The sequence below is a fragment of the Schistocerca nitens genome, chromosome 8, assembly GCF_023898315.1.
Source record: "Schistocerca nitens isolate TAMUIC-IGC-003100 chromosome 8, iqSchNite1.1, whole genome shotgun sequence".
Lineage (NCBI taxonomy): Eukaryota > Metazoa > Arthropoda > Insecta > Orthoptera > Acrididae > Schistocerca > Schistocerca nitens.
The window spans coordinates 522,117,692-522,142,723 of NC_064621.1; the positions used below are offsets into that span (position 1 = coordinate 522,117,692).

Genomic DNA, 25,032 nt, shown 5'->3' on the forward strand with positions numbered 1-25,032 from the left:
GAAAATTTAGAGAGTGCAACCAATTTCAAAATTTAACAAAAGTAGTTTGAAGTAAATATAAGTTGAAGGATAAACTGTTCCATAAAATAATTTATCCATGAGAGCTATGAATAGCATAATTTATCTCCTGTAGAAGCTCACTATATGTTTTCTGGCTTGCATAACTTAATAGTATTACTGCACATTTGGAAGTGAACAGGATAAGTTTGTTTGTTCTTTGGATCATGAACTGTGACCTCTAACTAATATAGAAAAAGAAAAACACACACACACACACACACACACACACACACACACACAGGCACAGACACATTCAGAAATTATTTTACGCAGTAGCAGTTGTCAAGCAGATATGATTTCATTTTGTGTTTGAAGTTAATTTTATTTCCATTCAATTCTTTACATCACTCTGTAAGTAGTCAAAATTTTTTTTTTTTTCTCTGAACACCTGCCTGTGACCAATAGTGTAACTTACTTCTCATTCTAGTGTTATATTTATGAATGTTACTGTTTCCACTGTGACAGTGTTGATAACACATTTCATATGGCAGTAAATTTAGAGACTCTTGTTGCTGCACATCTCGATAGAATCTAGTCATCAAGATCAATTACATTTCAAGAGAAAGGATTAAAATAGCATGGGGACTATTTGGAGTAAACATGCAACACATTGGACTCTATGGCTTGAACTATTTTTTTTTTGTTTCTAATAAAATATTTATGGTAAAATAGTCACATTTGTTCAGAGATAACAAATCATCCGTGAGTGGTAATCAGAAGACTTTTCTAACAGTATTAAAGAGTGCTTGTGCATTGTTGAACCAGCAGACAACAGCCAGGTTGTCTAGATGGTGCAATGAAGAAGGTAACTAAACTTAGGCAACTAGTACAGGGGTACTGAGAATGTAACTTCTGTTTGTAATTACTACCACAGTAGACTTGTATACACAACAGTATTCATTGTCCAACAGTGGTACAGAGCTGCCGGTATTCATGCAAATCAATAAATGGAGAGCGCAATAATGTTTTTGAGACAGTGGAGTGAGGAGATTGTGACTGGAGCTAAGACAATGATTTTGACTCAGAAACAAATACAGCGGACACCAGACACTAATGTCTTCATCCACAGAAAATAAGTCACGTTAATTCCAACTACTTGGTAGGTTCCCTGTGTTGTATTTTAGGACAGCAAAGGTTTGAACCTGATTTGAGATTTCTGACCAAGACATTTATTATGACACCCTACTAGAATCGTATTACACAATCCAGAATGTTTTTGTCTGTGATGAATGCCCATCCCATATGATGGTTGCAATGCACTGACACACTATATACTTTGGCTGGGAAACAGTATCTCATGCTCTCTACAACCCTTTTCTTAATCTTACTAATTGTAGCATGAAATTCAATGTTATAAACTTATCCTCATTATAAGCAACATCATTCTTCAATATAGGGATAAAAAACATCTATTATTACAAGTACCACAACATGGATGGCAATTATGTTCCAATCAAATCCAAGGCTTACTTCAATGTTTTGTTTCATTATATTTTGTGCTCTTAACTGGCCAATAGCTCTTAGTTTCCGGAAACTTCTTGTAAATATTTTGGTCTAACACTTTTCTCCTATCTTTTTGGGTGTACTTTAATTTCAGATTATTAATACACGTATAAACTGATGTATTATTATTATTATTATTACCACGAGTGCCCACATAAATTTATCTGGTGTGTGCGGGGCTGCAGGTCGGGGGGGGGGGGGGGGGGGGGCAAACTTTAAAATTACTGTTTCATATAAATGAGTTGGTCAGTTTCAAGACGTTTCATGCCATGAGAACTAATTCTCATAGGTGAGACAGAAAAATTATTTTATCTCAAAGGACTGATGGTTATCACTCACTTCTAGAAGTGTATGAGAATTCTGTAATGAGTAAAAATTATGTCTTACTGGTTCCAGGCGTGTGGTAACTACCTTGGTTTATATTTCTGTTATCCCTTTTTTGTTCATACCTTCCCCATCCTGCCATTGCAAGCAGGCTTCTTTCTGCTCTTTCATGCATCACTTTTGTTGATTTTTCATTCACTGAATTTAGCGTTTTACTTGCAATGGTTTGCAACAAAAATTTTATGTTAATGGCTTCTGTAATTTCTTATATTGCATATTGCTTTCTTCCATGATTAAAAATTATCATTTTGATTGAATTTCAGAGGCAGGTTTTTGTCCAGAACCGTAACTCTCTTCTTATGTCATTAGCAGAGAAAATACTGAGGATAGCATCAGTACTTATATACTCATACAACATGGAAATAGTTCTTGTCCAACATCTGTGGAAATTAGAGATGGGCAAAACTGTTCTTTTCAGAGATTGGATCAGAACTGTTCACTCCCTGAAATGAATTAGCTCTTTTTCATGACTCACCACTCATTTACAATAGAAAATAAATGGAAGGCACATTGCCCTTTAAACTTGGTTTATTCCAGTACTATACCTGTATTTTGATCTTATTTGATCCTATTTTGAAGTAACACAGATAATGAGTAAGAATTTTGTATTGTTTATTGAAATTTCCACGATATGACAAAGTTTTTGATTATTGATTTATTTTGCACTATCGTGGTTTTTTGGGTGATCGGAAACTGTTGTAACTTGAGATTTACATTAACAATATATTTGGCTATAATGTATTAAAATTTCATTAACCTCATACAAATACATCGCAAACCATATATTTTTAAAGTGAACGTTTCCTTCTGAAGACGCCTAAAATCGCAAAATCCGTACCAGAATAAGAAAAAAAAATATATAAATTTGACTGTAAAACGAAAGTGCTGCATATAGCCTTACGCAGAATAAAACAAGGAAAATATTGGTGTGTCACATTTTGCGATACGTTTATCGGTTCGCTCGTAATTAAAGCGTAAATTCGAGTGTCCATAATAAAAATCCTATGGTAAGAGGAGTCATCAGGAACCTAATCTAATCAGTTTAAACAAATAAAAATAAAATAAAAACGATTGATGTATACATAACATAATAATGTAATATACATAGCGGTATTACTACGAAGAACAATATCCAGTGGGGACGAACTCCGATGCAGAGGCGCTGAGTCGAGCAGGTCGAGCCGCGAGCTGTATTGCTGCGTGAGCTGAGACCGCAGAGACCAGAGTGACAACTGAGTCGCTTTGCTCAACGCTCTGGCTAGAGTCGAGACGGTGGGGTGAGCGTTGAGCGGGCGAGTTCCGAGGGTGGGGGGAGCTCACCCGCTCCGAGACAAATCGTCCGCTCCCCTCCGAGCAGGTTTTTGCAAGTAGTTCCTATGTTATCCGCTAGGTGGCTCTCTGTCCTGTTGCTCGCATCAACTGCCCAGAGAGCAGGACGTGCGACTGAAACGATCGCCGACAGAGTGCGATGCGAAGTTAAGCTGCGCCAGACACTGCACACGGCAGACGACGCACAGAGACGGCACGGCATATGTGAAACACAAAATCCAATGGGGCACTGCACAATGCAGGCAGCCAAGGTAGAAGCAGGGCAGAGGCCGGTGCTGGCTGTGTTGTGTGGCGTGCACTGTGCTCTGACCAGCAGAGGCGCTGCTGATATGCTCCGTCTCTCTCTCTCTCTCTCTCTCTCTCTCTCTCTCTCTCTCTCTCTCTGCTGTGGGAAACGTTTGGAGCTACCGTTCTTTTTTTCTGAATCACTGATTGTTCACTCCTTTGAAAGATTCAACTCTATGAATTAGTTCAAGAGCGGATCCCCCATCTCTAGTGGAAATGGCAGCACTAATGTGTTTCTGCATTAGCTACATTTTAGTATACATAGTCTGAGCTCATTTTTTAAGAAGTTACCCACTTTGTGTGAGTCGTGAAACTGTTACTTTTTGTGTTTGTGTGTATTTCATAGTTTTTAATACTATAACATTCTAATTTAATTATTACACCTTCAAATGTGGTGGAGCTCTCCTGGAGCTTCTGTAAAGGTACTGGCAGAAGTAAAGCTGTGAGGACAGGGTGTGAGTCGTGCTTGGGTAGCTCAGATGGTAGAGCACTTGCCCGCGAAAGGCAAAGGTCCCGAGTTCGAGTCTCAGTCCGGCACACAGTTTTAATCTGCCAGGAAGTTTCTTTCAATGGCTTTACTATACAGCCGGCAGGGTTAAAATCTTACCTATACTCTGCATCAAACAACAGTGAAGTTACTTCCATGTCTAGTAGTCAAGTTATGTTTCAAATAACACTCACTTCTCATATGGTATATGAGGTTAATTCTTTTCTGTGATTTTTGTTTTCCTTCACCTCTCACCTCTACGGATGTTTTAGGATTTGTTTTGAGAGTGTTGGAAACGGGGGGGGGGGGGGCTAATGTGTACTCTTCACACAGATCTGGAAACATTTTGTGGGGCAAATTCTTCGTATATTCTGCTCTGCTCTGCTCCCCCCCCCCCCCCCCAAAAAAAAAAACCACCAACAACAGCACATTCACGATACTGTTCTCTCTCTCTCTCTCTCTCTCTCTCTCTCTCTCTCTCTCACACACACACACACACACACACACACACACACACACACACACCTGCTTTTGACACTATAGTGGTACTAGGATTTTGTTCTTAATTTGCTTTCCTGTTAATGCCAACATGTTCTTTGTTTGTTGAGTTTTTATTTTTGCCATTTTTATAATGTCCTTTATTATTTTTCTCTATTTGGCTATATTAATTTTATGTGGTCCTGCTTCCGTAGTGAAAATATCCTGATATTAGTGTTTATTGTGTTATGTTACTGAGATAGTTGAAATATTTCTTCAAATGCTATTAATACCTATTCTCTAGTGAGTCAGTGAACTTTCTTCACTGTGTGTGAAATGTCTGCAAGCACCAAGTAAATGGGCTACTGCATCAGTTTTGCATTATTTCCACTCTCATTTATGAGAATGTCCATGGTACAGTTTTGAATGTTGTTCTAAAGATTGCACTGTTGGTCACCTGTTTAGATAGGTTTATATTTCTTTTGGGAATCAAAATGTTTAAAATTAACAAAGTTATTTTTAATAACACCATAGACAATACCAAATAAAACAGTTGACTTATTCAATACCAATGAATTATTAAGAATGAGATGGGCTAAAAAATAATGAGTTCTGTTTAATTCCCCTTCTTAATTTTTAACCTGTATTTTCTACTTTCTCCCCCTTCCTTGGATCTCTTTTCCACAGTCCTAACTTTTCCCCGTTTACCCATGACTATTTGCTGCTGGGGCTTTCAATTCCTCCTGTTCTTTCCCTCAAAGCCACCTCCTCACATTTCACAGAAATGGTCCTCACAATTATTCTCGTCTTTCCACACTCCTCAAGCCAAGATACATTCTCCATTGTCTGCTCTAGACAATACTGATCCAATAGCACCCTTCAATGACTCTACAATAAATACAAATACACATGTAAAATATGCTAATAAAAACAATTTGCCACTGCAACAAGAACATACCATTCTAGCCATGAACTGCGAGAAGACATCCTGTTGGTTTGCTCCCTGAGTATCTCCTGCAATGGAGCTGGTAGTGGTCGTGGTGCTTGTAGGTGTTGATGTAGCAGTTGTTGCTGATGAAGTGTTTGTTGCTGCTGCAGGTGAACTGGTAGTAGCACTAGAAGAAGTCGTCGTGGCAGCAGTAGTACCTCCCAATGTTGCAGGTGCAGTCATGCCCATACTGCACACATATTTGAAATATTACTGTTGTGCACAATGTATCTTTATATGTTACAACGGTCAGTTTATATTCTGCTACAATAGCGTCTTGTTCTTGAATCCACGAAATAACGAGCACAAAGTGGAAAAATTCGAAACAGGCCAGAGCTGCCTTATCAATAACTTCAGCAACAAGCCTACAAATCTAACATTTACTAAAATGCATTTCTGTGCAAAACTTTTGAAATCTGGAATACTTCTGCCAAACACTTACTATTCAATATATGCTACCAAATTAATGTTTAAACTATATTTGATGAATTAAATTTTGCTGTCTGATGGACAGAAATACCCAGAAAGCAGTTATTAAGACCATCATATTCCATTAAGTTTTTACTTGTGCCCCATATTACTGATGATTGTCAAATGGTTTATGGGTATGAGTAGGGTACTAGATTAGTCCTGCTCCCTTACACTCTGTGTTGCCTTCCATCAACTTACTAACTTTGAAAATTTGCACTGCTATCAATCTGCCAACACTGAATTGTTTAGTTCTTTTCTTCATGATATTTCATACACAGCAATGTGGGCACAAAACAAGTTTAGCTTTAACAAGGGCAGATAAGACTTATTTGTTATCTTTTGTGAAAAATCTGATGGAATGATCTGTGGGCACTGTGAAAAATACATCTTAGGAGTGGGCCACAATTTCAAACTATCTTCTCTTTTGAAGCAAGATTCATGTTACTACTCCAGCTCAATAAGTCTAATTTCCAGAATGGCATTCCTTCTTCAAAGACAGTGAATGTTATCTTCTGAAGAAATGTGGGGGCGGGGGAGGGGGAACAAAGTACACAGATACCATCGTAAGTCATAAATAACTATTGCCAATAGTGTAAAAGATATATAAATGTGCTATTAGTTTTAATCACTTTTGTTTTAATCACTTTTGTTTTGAGAAATAATTGATAAAAATAGTTTGAATAGTCTAGAACAGATAGGTAGCATTCAATACTGTTCTAACATGATCATTCACTTATTTCTCTCTGATACATCTGGGTATGAAAGTAGCTACAGTAACACCCTCCATCAACAAAACCCACTTTTAAGGAAAACCATCTTTTAACGAATATTTTCATCAGTCCTGGTGAAACTCGCATAAAGACAATGTCATTCCCCTCCCCCACTTCAAGAAAAAGTCAACTTTTACAGACTAAAAATGAAATATTCTGCAAATTAAAATCTAGTTTTTACACGATTTCTTACATGCCCTGTGAGTTTCTGATTTCTTTCAGTTTTACACTAGTCATATTTTGTCATGTAGCACAGTAAATGGAAATTTATTCAATCAGTCGACAGATACCTAGTTAGTAGCTTGACTTCCTTGTAGTGATAATCAGCAGATGCACTGAATTAATTTGAAAGAAATTTCCATCCTGCCTAATATGCAAGTTAGGTCATATGGTCTGATGTCACAGTCATCAAGCCTACGAAGTGCAAAAAATGTAGATGTTTGTCTATTGAAGTGTCAAAGTTTTCAATTTTACTTCTGTGGAGTTAAAGCCTGCAAATGTAGAAAGATTAGAACTTAGTAAAAGCTGCCTATCATCCGTGATGTCAATGACAATCTTAACTTCCTAACATGGCGAACAAATATGATTTAGCGCTGTCTAAGTGTGCAGCATACTAAAAAAATAAGAAAGTGTTGTTAAATGCCAAAGCTAACAGTTCCTATGGATCCACATGGAAGAACATTCACATGTCTAAATTCAATTATGTGGAAAAAATTCTTTGAAAGTGGTTTCAAAGAATGAGAAGTGGCAGCATTCCTGTAAAAAGAAACATACCATACGAGAAGGCTCATGAAATTTCCCTGAAACCAGTGTTGAAAATTTCAGAGCATCAAATGGCTGGTTGAATGTTTTAAAAATGTCAATCTGTTGTTTCGAAATGTAAATGCAGACAGTGGGATGGTAGGATGGTGGTCACAGGAAGTGTAATCTACTGGAAGAACATTACATGCCTCGATCAATGCAGGATTATGAGCTTCAGACACTTTCAATGCTAATGAAACTGGAATCTTTTATAATTTACCTCCTGCAAAATCATATTCCATTAAGGGAGTAAAATTCCACAGAAGTAAAAATAAATACAGAAAGGATGATAATGCTAATGTGTGTAAATAGTGATGGAAGTGAAAAGTTGCCTCCATTAACAATACAAAAATTTAAAACTTCCTGGTGTTTCGAAAACCTAAAAATGTTATTTTGTACTTATCAGTACAACAGCAGTGTCAGGATGAGGTTAGAAGTCCTTACGAGATTTTACAGGCATTTAGATACTAAGACGGGTGCAGCAGGAAGGAAAATTTTACTCATTATTGACAACTGCCCTCCACATCCCAAAGGAAACAATTTCTATGGAATGTTAATGTTGTGTTCCTCCAAACACTACAAGTCAACTGCAGCCTATGGATCTGAGCAACAAAATACGTTCTGTTGAAGCCAGAGTAGCAGTTGTGTTGAAGACAGTTTCATTCCTGACAGAAAGGATGTGATTGCAGAATTCTACAGGCTACGCCTATATTTGTTGCTGCCTGGAATTCTGTAACCCAACAGGCTGTGTTAAACTTTTTCAGGAAGACTGGTTGCAGTATGTCAGCTGCTGTTGGAGACCACATTCTTCCAGAAGGAGAATGGAGTGGATTTACTGATACTTCTGAGAATGTGACATCTAGGATTTTGTTTTGATGATGTCATCCTGACTTCCCCATCCAAGATTGATGCAAGTGAAATGTGTGCGTGCTTGTGTAGGAACACTCAGGCAGGGGCTGGTGGTGACATGATGAATAATAATAATAATAATAATAATAATAATAATAAGAAGAAGAAGAAGAAGAAAACGAGACCATTGCACCAAGTTTCACTGCTGCTGTGCCAGGAGCTGATATCATCAGAAATTTCCTTAAATCTTTTAATGTAGAGGAATCAATTTAACTTATATCAACCAACTGGAGCGATGACTTCTTTCAACACAATATGCTGAAAGGATAAAACAAGGAAGTCTTCTTGATTTTAAAAGGATGTTTTCTATGAGAAGTGTAATGATTATATATTTACTGCATTAAATTTGCAGCACAAAATATTGATTTTTGTAATTAAATAGCACTTATATCATGTAAGGATGCTTCAATTATGATTCTGGGTTGCTCCTGTCACATACTCTGGCAAAAATCCCATTTAAGGAAAACCCGTTTGTGAAAACATTTTCTGGGTCTCAAAGAGTCATTGAAAAGGAGTTTTACTTAGTTTCACTGTAGCTCACTACAAACGGTCCTTCATTCCACTTTAAGAGCTTTCTTTTGGACAATGTTTTCTTGACTCAAAATGAATCACATGCCAGCACTCCTTGGAGGATGAAGATGATAAGTAGTTGACACCTGAATGTTCAAACTATTCACTTAAGTACATGCTTTTAAAGAAAGTCAAAGTTTAAAACTGACCTCATAAATGTCACTTACAGCAATGATAAAATGTATACTGATCAGGTAAAAAAAAAAAAAAAATAAATAAAAAGGCCAATGAGGAAAAGCTAAACAGCCATAGCAGAAACATGTGGATGACTGACAATGTACAAAGAAAAGCATGAGCTAGCCGTTCTGTAGTACACCAAAATGAACAACATAAAAGCTTAGGCTGGAGTCCAGAAAATAAACAAAACTAAAACATTTACCTCTTTGTGAGCTGATATAAAATGCAGATGCCCACTGCATTTTACTGACATCCTTTCATAAGAAAATCAAATACGTCATTAAAATGTGATTTGTACACCAGAGGCATCACAAATGACTGGTTACTCTCGCTGGATCAGCAAGCCATTGCTCAGGGAGTGTATTATCTAATGGGGCAGGTGACCGACATCTTGCCTCTGTGACTGGAAGCAGAAAAGCAAAGACCAGGCCATTGTGTTCACCACCCACAGCTTGCTGTATCTCATTTCCAGTCACTCTTTCTCCCACTATTTCATGACCTACATCAACAGTTAAATTAAAGCCAGCAGAGGAGCAACATGTAGTTCAACCCTGTCTCCTCCACACTTATCCTTAACTAATATCAGCTTGCTTATTTTCCATTATCTGCATGTGTCCTGGTCCCAGAAGAATGTTTCCCCATTGTTGTAGCAAGAAAAGTGTACCTTCTATGTTTTGGGGCACTCTATTTGCTGGGAACATTTACTAAACTCCAGTGACATTAAGAGAATTAGGGCATATGAGGAATTTCTTCCATTAGTGATGCCCACTCATCTGGTTCTGTGATGTCAAGAACATATACAACTAATAATATAATGCCCTATGTGGTTACCTTGTGAATATATCCTGGAAACACAATGCGGGAAAGTCTGAATAGCCAAGGGACTAAATCTGTTTTGACTTTCTTTGTGGCAGTTATAATACACATTACAATACTGTGAAACAAATATTTAAAATAACATTTGGAGCACTTTCTTTTCTAAAATTTGTAAAAAAAAACCGCCTGTCTGATCTACTTAAAAAGTCAAGCCAGTGATTTACTCTTACTTTAACTGCATTTGGCCAGAGTGGCTAGACATAGCAGTCACGTGCGCGCATGCAAGACTTAGGCAAAATGTCAATGCATAACAGTATTGTTGTTGTGCCTGTTTGCAACTCAACATGTCACCTTTACGGTTAGTAGCAATCTATCATTTTTAGAATATCACTGATATTCCAACCTGGATGTCACACTGTCAAAAATATATTTTGGATGCTTGTTACAACTTGATGAACTGACACCTGATCGGGAGTGGCAGCTCATCAGCCTTAGTACAGAAACTGGAAATGAGCTCAGGATTGGGTTAGTCCTGATGACCCTTAGGGCTGTCTAATCCCCTAACAGTAGACTGCAATGAACGACAGGAACAGCTAGTAACAACACACATTTTCTTTCTACCAAAAATGTAAAATCATTGTTTAGTGCCCATTTCTTGAGCCTCATTATCATCTGCAGCTTGCACATACTTGTCATACTGCTGGGAGATGAAATGGAAATTTTGAAGTTGTACCGAAGGTAACAGCACTGAATGTGCGCCCTCTACTGTGAATGCAATACTACCTGTAGTCATTAAAAACATGGTAACACAACAATACTATGAGTGGCACTGTCCTTTTATATAAAACTATCAGATAGGACATCACTGACTCAAGGTAAGGGCATGAAGAATATTGGAGTTTAACATCCTACTGACAAAATTGTTAAAGACCATGCAGAAGTTCAGGTTGGAGTGGGATCTACCCATTCTGGATGCTGAAATGATATTTAACCACATCAAAATGGTTGCAGAGCTTCTAGTTAGTTTTGTTGCTTACTCGATGGCTTTCTTCCAGCCACTACTCTCTCTGGCAACAGTATCAAGATTGGTAACTGGTCACTGGAGTGAAGATCACTGGCCAGGTCCTGTGTGTATGTATCAGCGAAGTCCTTTGAGTCTTTCACGGCGGCATGTGTGAATAAACTCTTCTCGGTTTTCAAGCCATATCAAATCAAAAAAAAATTCTCAAGCTTTTGATTGCCATACCCACCACAATCATTAGGAGCAATACCACTGACTGTCAAGGCTGGCACGGTTTTTTTACTTATATAGTCATGAGTGTGGCCTCTACCACCAATCAGCGAGGGCCAAAACAACATGTGCATGGAAAGTGAGTTGTGCAGCTCATAATGCCTCTGGCTCACCACAGGACTGAGTGACATCACGTGGCACAAGGGGTCAGCACCACATTTGAAACTGCTGCTCCTGCCTCCCTTCAAGTATCAAGCATCTGTCGTTACTTCCTTTCGACATCCAAAACTCTCCACCATGCCCTACTAAGTGTGTACACCTGATCTCTGTTGAAATTGTTGCTGTTCATTCTGATATAAGCTGCCTCTTTTATAACGGGATCCCATTATGTTGATGCAAGAGCCAAGACTCTTGTGTTTTCAAACTGTATTTTGGGTCTGTTTTCCAGGAAATGCTCAGCTGTGGCCAGCTTGTCAAACTCCCTTCTTTAATATGAATCTTGTGCTTGGTGCAATTGTCTGACCTATATAGATGCTGCCACATTTACAAGGGCACCATACACACCAGGCACACAAAGAGCTATGTCATCTTTAACAGTGCCCAGTACACTTCGTATCTTGGGGTGGGCAAGAACACTGGTCCCAGTCCATGTCTACACAGCACATGTCCTAATTTATCTGTCATACTGTGGGGCAATGAGCAGCAAGTTAAGACATGTGCTGGAGAGCCATGGACTGGAACCTGTGTTCTAGCCCACCCCAAGATACGCTGCACCCTCTTCACAGCTCTTCATGTGCCTAGTATGTATAGTGGCCCTTGTGAATGTGGCAGCATCTATGTTGATCAGACAATCTGCACAATTGCAGAGCATTGTACCGAGCACAAGCAAAATATGAAACAGAGGGCGTTTGTCAAGTTGGCCACAGCTGAGCACTGCCTGGAAAACAGACACAAAATACAGTTTAAAGACTGGTAATCTTGGATCATGCACAACATACTGGGATCCTGTTACAAAAGAGGTGGTTGGGATTAGTATGAGCAGCAACAATTTTAACAGAGACCAGGGGTACACACTTAGTACGGCATGGGGGTGGGCTTTGGATAAGCAAAGGTGGATGCTTGCTTGACACTTGAAGGAAGGCGGGAGCACCAGTTTCAAATGTGGCTCCAGCCCCTTGCACCACCTGACATCACTTGGTCCCGTGGCAGGCCAGAGCCTCTTTGAGCTGCTCAACTCACCTTCTGCGCACACATCATTTTAGCCATCTCTGATGGTACGAGAGGCCACAATCATGGCTACTCAAGTGAAGAAACGTGCCAGCCCCAACAGTCAGGGATCTTACTCCTGACTATGGCAGAGATAGCCATCAAAAGCTCAAGAATTTTATTCAAATTGATGCAACTTGAAAACCAAGATTTTATTCAGTATCAGTGAAGGTCAGAGAGCATATCAAGGAGATCAATTGAGGAGATTAATCACATAAAGTGCGCGTCATTTATGTTGGCGGCCGAGTTTAGGTTCGTTCTGCGCTCCTGACGTCACAAAACACAGTCAGCCAATGAACAGAGAACGACGTTGCCAGATCTCGACTGCAGTGCAGAGCACGGACGAGTGTCTTCAGTTTTAGAAACGTTCAGTCATAAATAAAGTAATAGAACAAAAGCAATGTCTTGATAGCAGACTTTCTTTTATATAAAGTTTGGAAAAAGCGTTGTTTATACCAATTGCTTCATATTCTATTAATTAATTAAACCAAACCAGCAATAAGACTCCTAATTCAGGCGATAGCAAGGAAAGGTGTTTGTATCAATCACACGAACTGCTTTTTCGCAATAAAGAACAGCGGTAATTGTTTATTTCCTACTGTACTTCGACGAGCGTGAGTAATTCATAGTCATACCAACAGTGTTTGTCAGTATTTTGCGTGACGTGTTAGAGTCTTCATGGGGGTCTGCAGTCAGATGAGTTGCGATAGCGTAACAGTCAAGGTGATGTTATGTAATGCACAGTGTCAAAACTTGATTTCAATACAAAATTTCCTTTTGTAAAAAAAAAAAAAAACGCTTCTATGCGAAAGGTTATGAGTTCAAATCTTTTGTGGAGCTTAATATTTTCATTATTTAAAAACAATATCGAAGTGCGTTACTTCACGAATTATATTCGTTTGAATGCAATTTTTTTAAATTTCTAGTGCTTTGTCTCTTTATTTAAAATAAAGCCAAACGTGCTCAGTGCAAATGAAACTTTTGTTACAGTCGCGAAGGATGGAATATTTCTCAATATTACATACAACACCTATGTGGTACTTAAATGAGATATTGTTATAGAGTAAATTTTATATGAAATGTAGGTATCTTTTCCACATTTCATTCTCAACATTGTGACAACTAAAATCGACCATACGGAAAGTATGCTCTATGGACTTTTACCTCTGCAAACTCTTCAAAATTTCGTGCAATGGTTTACTATATTTAATGCTGCATAATAACTGCATTGAACATCGAGACAAAATTAAGTCATTTATGGGGGGAAGGTATCAGTTAAGAAGATGTGTAAAAATCTAATTTTTGGGCCAAATAGTTTTTGTGGAATCGAATGGTAAGACTGTCAAAGCAGTCAGAACACGATGTGTCTGCACAGGCAAGCAGTGCAATGACAAAATCGCGCACTGCGCGGAATGCGGGGAGCACGTCTCTGTAGCAGCGAAAGGGTTAATGCGGCCGTGGTGGCTTTACTTCGTGAACTGCGCGCTCCCCCCTAAACGTAAGCTTGCGAACTATGCTGTACTATGGCGCTGCTTCTCTTGGTGCGTGCAACTGGCAACGCAGCAATCTCCCGCGTCTGAACGGGCATGCGCGAGCCGCCAAGATAAAAGAATTGAACTATAGTAGTGCTGAAGTACATGTGTTCAGAAGCCCCCTCGAAGGAATACGTGCATGAGCTCTATTAGTTGAGTAGTACCTCTTCACATCTATGTCACTGTGTGTCACTGTGTGGCACATACACCATGACAGTAACTGCTTTTACACTGGGAGTGACAAGGTGAGGTAAGGAGTGACATGTACCACTAACAAAGACAGCTGCTCCTCTTTTTCTCCCTCCCCAAAGAGATATCCTTTCTGTGGAGGTTACAGCCTCGTAGTAAAGGTGAGTCAATAAGCTTTGAGTCATGTATACACACAACCACAACAGCTTTTCCTTGAGTCTTAATTACTCCACATGCAACCTTGGCCCATCAATGAACATCTGTGTTTGGGAGCCACTTTAGAGGTGAGGTTTTTTCCATGCTGAGATGGGGAAACTGTTCTAACTGGCAGCTTAAATGAACTGGTTCTCTCAATTTGGCCCCCACATCCATATAATCCCCTGGAGGGTCCTCTTCTTTTTCTTTGGAGGATTTTCTTCTTTTTCTTAAAGCAGAATTTATTCAATTTGGTCACTGGTTTTAATAAGCTTTCCTAGATTTTGGAAAGAATAACATTTCAAGTCACAGTGGAGACGTCAATGATCATTCAAATACTTACTTTGAAAATAATTTATTTTCTGGCACAATCACACACAATATCAATACAAAATCACTAGTTTCAGCTGCTGGCAGCTATCTTCAGATCTACAAGATAAATAAGTTTGAAAAAGAAGCCATGTAGATTACGTTAAAACAAAACAAGTTTAAAGATTTTTTTGGTTTTGCATAATTTTTCCCCTTCAGTGATGAACATTAGGGCTTAACAATTTGCAGCACACACAACTGAAGTTTTCCTCATTTGTCTGTTATGGCAAGATTGTGGATTTGAGTGCAATGTTTGCTTTGCATTTTCTAGTTCCTGGCACCCAATCAACTCTGTCAACTTTATAGCAAGCACTTACACTCTTACGTGTTTATGCCAATTTCCGTAGCTGCGTGCATTGAAGTGGTTTTTGTACTCTTTTGTTCACTGACGCAAATGGAAATTACCATGTGAATATTCATCTTTTGGATTTACAGCTCTTGTAATGTTTCCACATTTGCAGTTACAATTATTGGATATAGCTTATGCTTTTTATGCAAACATTGCTTTCCTTGTTACTCAAACATGTTTCGTCACCTCTGTGCCATCATTAGTGGTTTTTTTTTTTTTATTGAAATACTGTAAAAAGTTAACATATTTTAGGTTGTAACTAGTCAAACAAAATGTGGCCTTAAGACAGTTTTTCTTTGTATTTTTTCTTACCTTGACTTTATATTATATGGTTTTGCAGGACCACCTATATGGTGTCTGGTACTAATAGCTTGTCATCTGCAAACCAGACAATGTAAATGTGAATTTTTTCCACAAGTTAACACATTCCATGATTTTTAAAAACGTGACTTTGACATGACTAATTGTTTTATTTATATATTTGTTATTACTCATGTTTTGTTATGATTGATCCTCTTCCTTTCGCATTCTGAGGGCTCTGTACACATATATTCAATGTACTCTTTGTAATATTCAATACACAAAGTTGTTCTCTCTCTCTCTCTCTCTCTCTCTCTCTCTCTCTCTCTCTGTGTGTGTGTGTGTGTGTGTGTGTGTGTGTGTGTGTGTGTGTCACATTTGTTCCTTTTCCGTTTACAAACCATATGGTGTTTGTAGCTATTTTCCTCAGTTATTTGTTTTATTGTGTTCAGCTCCTGTGTACAATTCTGTTTGCTTATGGGTGTTCTGTACAATCTGTGGAGCCTGAATACGAAGCTTGGTTGTTTGCTTGTGCGCCACTGTGTGGTTCGATAGACTGAATGGTGGTACTCTCAGTTGACGGCTTCCTGAATATTATGAAGCCATGGGTGTTGCCTCTCTTTTCGTACAATGAGACCCAGAAATTGTAGTGTGTTGTCTGTTTCTAATGTGAAGGTATTTTTTGGTGTAAGTTACTTATTTCATCGTGTAGCTGTTCTTTGTGTGTGTGTGTGTGTGTGTGTGTGTGTGTGTGTGTGTGTTTCTTCAGTCAGCCATATTATGTCATTGACATAATGGTAACAGCACATAACTCTGTATTTATTATTATTATTAGCATGAAGATCTTGTTTTCTAGGTTGTTCGTGAATATGTTGGCTAGGAGGCCACTAACTGGTGATCCACTAACTGATGATCCCATTGGCAGTCCTTCATATTGGGAATAAAATTCTTTGTTGAATGTGAAGTAATTTTGCATTGTTATGGTCCTGAATATTGTTGCTATTTAATTAATGTGCGAGTCTGGTGTATTTCCTTGTTGTTTTAGTCTTTGTGCAATGTGCTGATTTTTTCTTTTACTGGAAGGCAAGTGCATACCGATGTGACATCAATGATATATGGCTTGCTGCGTCTGGTATGTCAATGTTCTTGATTCTCTCTACTGGTTCCACTGAGTCTTCTAGGTTCCTGTTGTTTTCGAAAGTGTATATTGTCTTTAGTAACGTTTGTGTATGTTGAGCTAGGTGATACGATGGAGCATTTCTGAAGCTGATGATCAGTTTTAAACAGGTATGTTCTTTGTGCACCTTTGGTAGGGATTTCAGAGTGAGTGCCTTCAGAGAAAAAATGTATTTTCGCTGTTTTTCAGTGCTTGCTGAATATTTCTCTGTCATTGCTGTTGGGTCACTGGCCAGTTTGGTGATGCTGTTGTCCTTCAGAAACACTAATGCTTTATCTATGTATTCCTTTTCATTCATAATCACCAGAGACAGGTGCTGTGTAAGAGCACGAGAACACAGTAACACCCTAACTTTTGACACCTTGCGAATTTATTGGTTACTTTTCTTTGAATGCTGTAAACATAACACAGATGCTGGAATACAGCACTACTGCCCCTCTCAACTCCATTGAACTTGGCATCAGGGTCGTGAGCACATCTTCAGTTGTGCATGTTTTAAGGAGCTTTTGCGCACATGCAACTCCAGTGACGTAATCGCCTTACAGGCCAAATACATACAGATTTCGCAAACAACATGCACGGTTCACTATGTGCACAGCTAGCCCTTGCCACTCAACCAGCAGTTTACGTCAGTGCCCCCAGTTGGTAGCACACTGCAGAGACTTTTATCCCCGTTCACTCGGCATAAACACTGCTAGTGATAACACACTCGTCAGATATGCCAATTCACTCACTATACACTATAGTAAAATTACACTGGCTATCAGTATGTGTTAAAGTTGTACTGACAGTAAACATATTTTGTGAGTTTCTGATTGAGTTATAGTATGTTAAGTTATGACTTATCATCCCAGTAATCCATTTGAGGCAATGAGAACCAGAAGGGCCTAAAGCGCATCAATGTTGATTGTGAAATTTGTAGCATTAATTGAAGCTTCTGAAAGCTGTTGATCTTATGGTGCATCAGGTTTTTCTGTGCTGTAACCCCAAATTGTACAGGTGTATATGAAAATTTACAAAAAGCTGTATCACTGGTTTCTCTGATACTCACTTAAAAGTGGAATCGATGGCGGTGTGCTTTAGGTCCTTATGGATCTTGGTACCTCATTTGCATTCTAATCAAGTGACCATGTAGGTAGACATTACTACTTGGGTTTAATCATCTCCACAAATGGCACTTTGTGTTTGGAGTTGGTTGTTTACTGTGCAGGAATCGGTTTTCATGTGCAGCGTAAACATGAAGTATGTTGAATCTATTTGAAATGTTAAGAGAAAAGTAAAGCTGTGAGAAGGTGTCGTGAGCTGTGCTTGGGTAGTTCAGTCAGTAGAGCACTTGCCCGTGAAAGGGAAAGGCCCCGAGTTCAAGCCTTGGTCCAGCACACAACTTTAATCTGCCAGGGAGTTTCATATCAGTACGCATTACACTGCAGAGTCAAAATCTCATTCTGGGAACAGAGGAGTAAATTGGCAGGGAAAAATAGCCACAAAGGAACTAGGGCCTCCAAGAACAGATCCTATGATTGAGAGAGATGAAATCAAATAAGCTCGACTACAAGCGAACATTTAACCAGGAAATGTACAGTTAGCACTAGTAGTTGTGTGAGTAAAGTGTAAGAATATCTCATTTTCAGCCCAGAAGTAAATTTGTTAACTAATATAACTGTTAGAGATCTTGTACATTTGTCCAAAAAAATTGAAAAGTACAAAATCTCCCATTTACACAAAAATGTGAAGTGGTGAGCTGCAAAAGCTTTCATGTTATTTTGTTATTGCCCTAAACTGTACTTAATTATGTATAAAACAACAAAATTCCACAACAACAATCATTTATTTGTCAGGTAAGCTATGCATATTATTATTATTATTATTATTATTATTATTATTACTACTACTACTACTACTACTACTACTACTACTACTATATCATCACCACCACCACCACTGTTTCCAGAATGAAATTTCACTCTGCAGCGGACTTGTGCTGATGTGAAACTTCCAAGCAGATTAAAACTACGTACTGGACTGAGACTTGAAATCGGGATCTTTGCCTTTCGCGGGCAAGTGCTCTACCATCTGAGCTACCCAAGCATGACTCACGATCCGTCCTCACAGCTTCAATTCTGCCAGTACCTCATATCCCACCTTCCAAAGGTCCCAAGTTCGCGTCTTGGCCCGGCACACAGTTTTGATCTGCCAGGAAGTTTCATCACCACTGCTGTTATTATTAGTAGCAGTGGCTGTAGTTGTAAACTTGTCGATAAGCATAACTGTTATACAGCAGACGCTATTAATTTCACACATTCAAATTTATCTAAATCTAAAAATTTATGAATGCATTAAAATTTGGGGTACTCCACCTTTCTTGTTCTGTTATAAAGTGTTCAGATTCTGTTAGGAGATCTTCTATTGTTTTGTGTGATAAGTGTTTCTCAATGTTGTGTTTTGGTCCTTTTTCCAGTAGGCTTTTCTCCTGATTTGTGAGTTTAATGCCAGTTAGGGTGACGAGTCTGTCATGGAATTGATGAGTGTAGCAGGTATGTTTGTGCTGTTTATGTTTCTCCCATTTTTCTTGTATTATTTTCTTTATTTTTTAAAGTTCGTTGTTGTGCAACTGTTTTTGCATACAGTTCCCCAATTTCATGTTTGAGCTGCATAATCTCTACTTTCCTTTCCAGTTTACTTGGTGCAGATGACATGCTGTTGACAGAGTTCTTTACATAGTCTGGAAACATATCATGAGTTATATAGCTTTTGTTGAACTGTATGTTGAGGTTTGTATTCTGAAGTTTCATTAAGGTCTTCCCGTATTTACTGCGGAGCTTGCTGTGTAATGCCTGGCTGGGCCACGAAACATTAATCTTCTGGATTTGCAGCTCTTATATTTTTTTTATGTTTGCAGTTAAAATTATTGGATATAGTTTCTGCCTTTCATTCAAAACACTGTTTTTTTTCTTATTACATAATACAGGTGGTAATGCAAAGCCACATAATGTAAACTCAAGGTAAGAACAAAAAAACTACCAGAACAGTTTACACAAAATAGTGGCAATGAACATGTCTTAATTTTGTGAGCAGCTTTGTCTCTTCTGCTGTAGGTCAACTGGCTCTTGCAAGGCACCTCATTGGGTAAGGCATATTTTAAACCTGAAGAAAGCACTCTGAATATGTTATGCCAACACCTGTGAATTAAAACTGGAACTGCAGCAGCTTTATTTACTCGTTATTTTCCCATCAAGATTTTTTTTTTTTTTTTGCATACAAATATTGAAAAAGTAACCTGTTTTCAGTTACTGGTATTGCGTATCATCTGGTGAAGCCCAATTTGGAAAGAGAATCAGTGTAAGAAAGCATTTCCAAAATAAAGTGCACACCTATGCACAACATATCACTGTGCTCATATATTACAAACAGTGGGTAGTTGAATTGGTACTATAAAATACACATGTGGCAATGTAGGGCTCAGCCATAATGCTTAAAATTTTAGAACAAAGAAATGTATTTGTCTGTCTGCTAGCTGAAGTTGACATTATGCAAAACTGTGGACACTATAACATGGCAGTTTTAGGTGAAGGGTGTTTTGTACTACATTTCATAAGAAACTGGCAAATTTCCAACTGCAGCTAGCATAGCCATTACCAAATGTTTGGTGCACTCTGCTTTGCTTTGCTTTGCTTTGTGTTAAGCTCATTATTTTCTTAAAATGAGCTTGGAGACTAATCCTGGTACATCACAGGGTTCAAGTGCTATTCTCACGACACCCCAAGGGATCAGGGGGTCCATGTAGCAAGTCTGCTTTCGCAGAAACAAAGAACACTGTGTAGACTGTTTGGCCTGCAAGAGGGAAGTGGGGCCTGTTACCACCACACTACTCCTCACCTATCGAGCATTCGAAGTTCTCGTTTCTTTATGCTCGTGCCCCTTCGCTATACTGTAGTGTCTGCACTACTGTGACCACATCAAGAGTCTTCCTGTAAAGCACAACTAAGTTATTTCCAGTTATACTTCCACCCTATGTAACTCATTGGGTCTATGTGTAGCGATGTCAGAGTATGGGCTGCATGACCCATGCAAGGGCTTTACAATATGTTAATCGACACTTATAAGTACAGATTCAAAATCTTTGTCAAGAACCACTGTCATTCAGAGAAGCACTCTGCCCACCAGCAAAAAAGTGCTGCTGCTTATTGACAGAACAAGCATTTATTGAAAATGTCAATAGAGCCGAAAAAAAAGAAAAGACTTTTTCTGAAAAAACTGTTGAAGTTTCTGTAGAAGCAACTATTCCACTCAAAAAGCTATTATTACAGAGAATGAAAATTATTTATTCCCTTTTATTATTATTTCATCTTCAATAAGTTTTTTTTCTTTTCTTTTTTCCTCTCTTTTACAATCAACTTTGTCTTAAGCCATGCAGCATGCCAAACTTTATGTAAAATAGATGCATATTACGCCAAAAACAGATGCTACTGTCATTCATTCACCAAAAAAAGGTGCTACATTTTAGGTTCTGTAGTTGTACATTTGTCCTCTAATTCTTAGAGGTCCATCATCATCAGACCTGTACAGCAAAAATACCCTCATCGAAATTCTGAAAGGCATAATAATTTCATTTTGTCACCTGATCTATCAACTCTGCTACTTCCCACTTTCCCAAAATTATTCATACGATATGCTACTTACCAAAACTGGCACTTCCAATGTTCTACACAAAGCCTTCAAACACCTGAATCTACAAACGTTTCATGTGTTTAGAATGACTTTAATGCTAAATAAGTAGCATTGTAAATATATGTTCAGAGACAAAAGAAGTAGTGTACATAGATTACAGATTTAAGTGTAAACAAAACAATGCTTTACGTTACAAACCTGTTAACAAAACCAGGCGCAATATTACGTAACTGTTCTACTCCCTGCTGTATTTGAAGCAATGCATTTAATGCCTGGGGATTTGACATCAGATTATGGATTTCAGGATTTTGCAACTGCTGTAGAAAGTTTGGTAGCATCCGCCGTATCTGGTTCTGAAATTTATACAGAGACAGACCACATAAGTGTATCAGACTATTTATTAAGAGAAAGTAAACCAATGAAAGTAATAGCCATGTGTCTCACTGTTTAAATAATAGCAGCATGGCAGCTACTTAAATTTTATCATCATTTATATTACACGAAAATGACACTCAAGATGCAGCCTGAAATTTTATTCACTTTTCAAGAGAAATTAAACTGAGAGTAACACAATTGTGCAGCATTCTGGCAATTTCTTTTAAGCATTTTTAACTGATCAATCTTTGGGAACAAGAATCTTGCACTGTCTCCATAATTTGTAAGGTTGCAAGTGTGTTTTCAATTAGTTAAAATGGGAAAGGTTATCCATATGTCTGCTTATTTTGGATCAAAGTAGTACTTGATGAGGGCTACTTGAAAAGAGATTTATGTGAATGATTTTCTAATGAATGGAAGTTTTGTTGTATGATCAGCCTCAGTTACTGCATCCAAGTGTTGTAAGCAGGTTCCCAACAGTGGTACTGTACTTTTGTCAGTAGTCACACGGATGTGATGCCATTAGAAGGAAAAAAGTACTGGGGTTCAAACACTCATCAACAAGGTAATCAAGATCTGACTGGATAAGGGTGGGGAAAAAAAAGAGACTGTGGTCTTTTCAAAGGAACTGTCTTGGTCTTGACTCATTTACGGAAACCATACAAAAGCAAATTATGGATATCTGGAGAGGGATTTGAACCTTATTCCTCTCATGTGATACTCCAATGTGTATCCTATTTCACAATCCACAAACAATAGAAGACAGCTCAGGCCAGGATTTGGGAACAGGGAAGGAGGAAGTGAATATTTGCTATCGTGGACGGTGATTAACTGTAATTTTGTTGAGAATTAATGATGAAGCATTACGCCTGTCTCTGACTTCTGAGAGAACAGCAAAAGGAAAGCAGTTCATTTTTGTGCTCATTTTATGGGCTTCTAAATAAAAGTGAGTTACTTATTTAGAATTGTCTACATACTTTTGTAGTTTAATTGTAAATTTCTTGCTTGTTTGTGTATTTCGAGATATAGTCTTGTGCTTTAGAAACTTTGTAGTACAGGCTTACACCATGTGCATTGCTGCTATCATCAGCCAGCAGCCGTCGTACTGGGCTCAGTCAGTCATTGAATTTTGAACTAGCAGCACCAGGAGAGTAGTTCATTTTCCACATCTTCAGTATGGACAGGGCTGGTGAATGCTGCATTCAGATGCATCTTGAGTTGGACACAGTTCACTCACAGCACCAGGCAGTGCTTGCTTTGGTCATGCAGCTTAAGGCTGCTGCCTATCGGTGTCATTGTGAGGGGCTGAATGTAATGATCCAAGGGACAACCAGCATGTCCCATGTGTCCACCAATTGGTCTACTATTATGGTGGGCCTAATTACTGCCTGCATTGAAATTGAGCCTTCACCAGTGAGCGAATGGGAGGTTGTATATGCCAGGGTGTACCAACTGGCAAAAGACTTTCTGGGGAACTGATAGCAGAGCCTCCACAGTATGTCTGACAAACAGGTTTCAGGAGTTATCTGTAGCTCATAATAATCCTGAGTCAGCTGCAGTCATTTTTTCTGTTCCACTGGAACCCCCTTAGTCTCCAAGAGCTGGGCATTAACAGTGGGTGGGATTATTGGTAGTTGGGAACTCCAATTTTGGCATATGGTGGAGCCCCTTACGAATATGACTGTCAATCAGGGGAAGATAATTGTGACTCAGTGTATACTGAGGGAAATGATTTCAGATGAAAAGCAGTTCCTTCAGATGTCACAAAGAGCACAGGGTGCAGCCATCAGCAGGAAGTGGCTCTGCCAGTACTAATGATATGAGCCATTTTGGATCAGAAGAGATTCTCTCATGTTTCTGGTGGCTCAACCAGTTTTGCTTCCAAGATGAAGCCAGGGCTACCCATGTATAGCATCACTGACAGACAAATTGTGGACCTTTGGTAGAGCTATGTGGAGGGTCTGAATCAGAGGCTCAGATGGTTCTGTGACTGTAAAGACTGCAATTTCCTTGACTTTCACCATAGGATGGAGAGGAATTAGGATCTGCTTAAGAGGTCAGGGGTCCATTACATACAGATGGCGACTAACTGGGTAATGTGAAGTGAACTGGGCGTCAGGGTCTCAGGGAAAATGCAAACACGGGTTCTGTTTCAAAGGATGCAGGTCAAGCAGAGGATGAGGATAGACTTCAGAAGCATTGGCATTATAAATGTAACCTGTAATAGCTATGTTGGGAAACAACCACCAACAGGGCGTATACACTGACATGAAAGAAAAATCCCAGATTTTTACCAGATTACCTGATTAAATGCCCCCCATGAACCATGGACCTTACCATTGGTGGGGAGGCTCGCGTGCCTCAGCGATACAGATAGAAAGATGCAACCACAACGGAGGGGTATCTGTTGAGAGGCCAGACAAACGTCTGGTTCCTGAAGAGGGGCAGCAGCCTTTTCAGTAGTTGCCACGGCAACAGTCTGGATGACTGACTGATCTGGTCTTGTAACACTAACCAAAACAGCCATGCTGTGCTGGTACTGCGAACGGCTGAAAGCAAGGGGAAACTACAGCCGTAATTTTTCCCGAGGGCATGCAGCTTTACTTTTTGGTTAAATGATGATGGCGTCATCTTGGGTAAAATATTCCGGAGGTATAATAGTCCCCATTCAAATCTCTGGGCAGGGGCTATTCAGGAGGACGTTGTTATCAGGAGAAAGAAAACTGTCGTTCTATGGATTGGAGCGTGGAACGTCAGATGCCTTAATCGGGCACGTAGGTTAGAAAATTTTAAAAGGGAAATGGATAGGTTAAAGTTAGATGTAGTGGGAATTAGTGAAGTTCGGTGGCAGGAGCAACAAGACTTCTGGTCAGGTGACTACAGGATTATAAATACAAAATCAAATAGGGGTAATGAGGGAGTAGGTTTAATAATGAATAGGAAAATAGGAATGCGGGTAAGCTACTACAAACGGCATTGTGAGCACACTGTTGTGGCCAAGATAGATACGAAGCCCACACCTACCACAGTAATGCAAGTTTATATGTCAACTAGCTCCGCAGATGACGAAGAGATGATGAAATGTATGACGAGATAAAAGAAATTATTCAGGTAGTGAAGGGAGGCGAAAATTTAATAGTCGTGGGTGACTGCAATTCGATAGTAGGAAAAGGGAGAGAAGGAAATGTAGTAGGTGAATATGGATAGGGGGGAAGAAATGAAAGAGGAAGCCGTCTGGTAGAATTTTGCACAGAGCATAACTTAATCATAGCTAACACTTGGTTCAAGAATCATAAAAGAAGGTTTTACACATGGAAGAAGCCTGGAGATACTAGAAGGTATCAGATAGATGAT

The 25,032-nt window shown here is 38.9% G+C and overlaps 1 protein-coding gene across 1 annotated transcript in view; it reads right to left on the bottom strand.

Annotated features, from left to right (window-relative positions):
- Positions 1-25,032, bottom strand: part of LOC126199341 (ubiquilin-1) — a 112,842-nt gene that overhangs the window by 20,368 nt on the left and 67,442 nt on the right. The window contains exons 7-8 of the mRNA XM_049936194.1: positions 21,502-21,656; positions 5,484-5,703 (exon numbers count right to left, since the gene is read on the bottom strand). Coding sequence (XP_049792151.1) covers positions 5,484-5,703; positions 21,502-21,656 — 375 coding nt within the window. The remainder of the gene's footprint in view (positions 1-5,483; positions 5,704-21,501; positions 21,657-25,032) is intronic.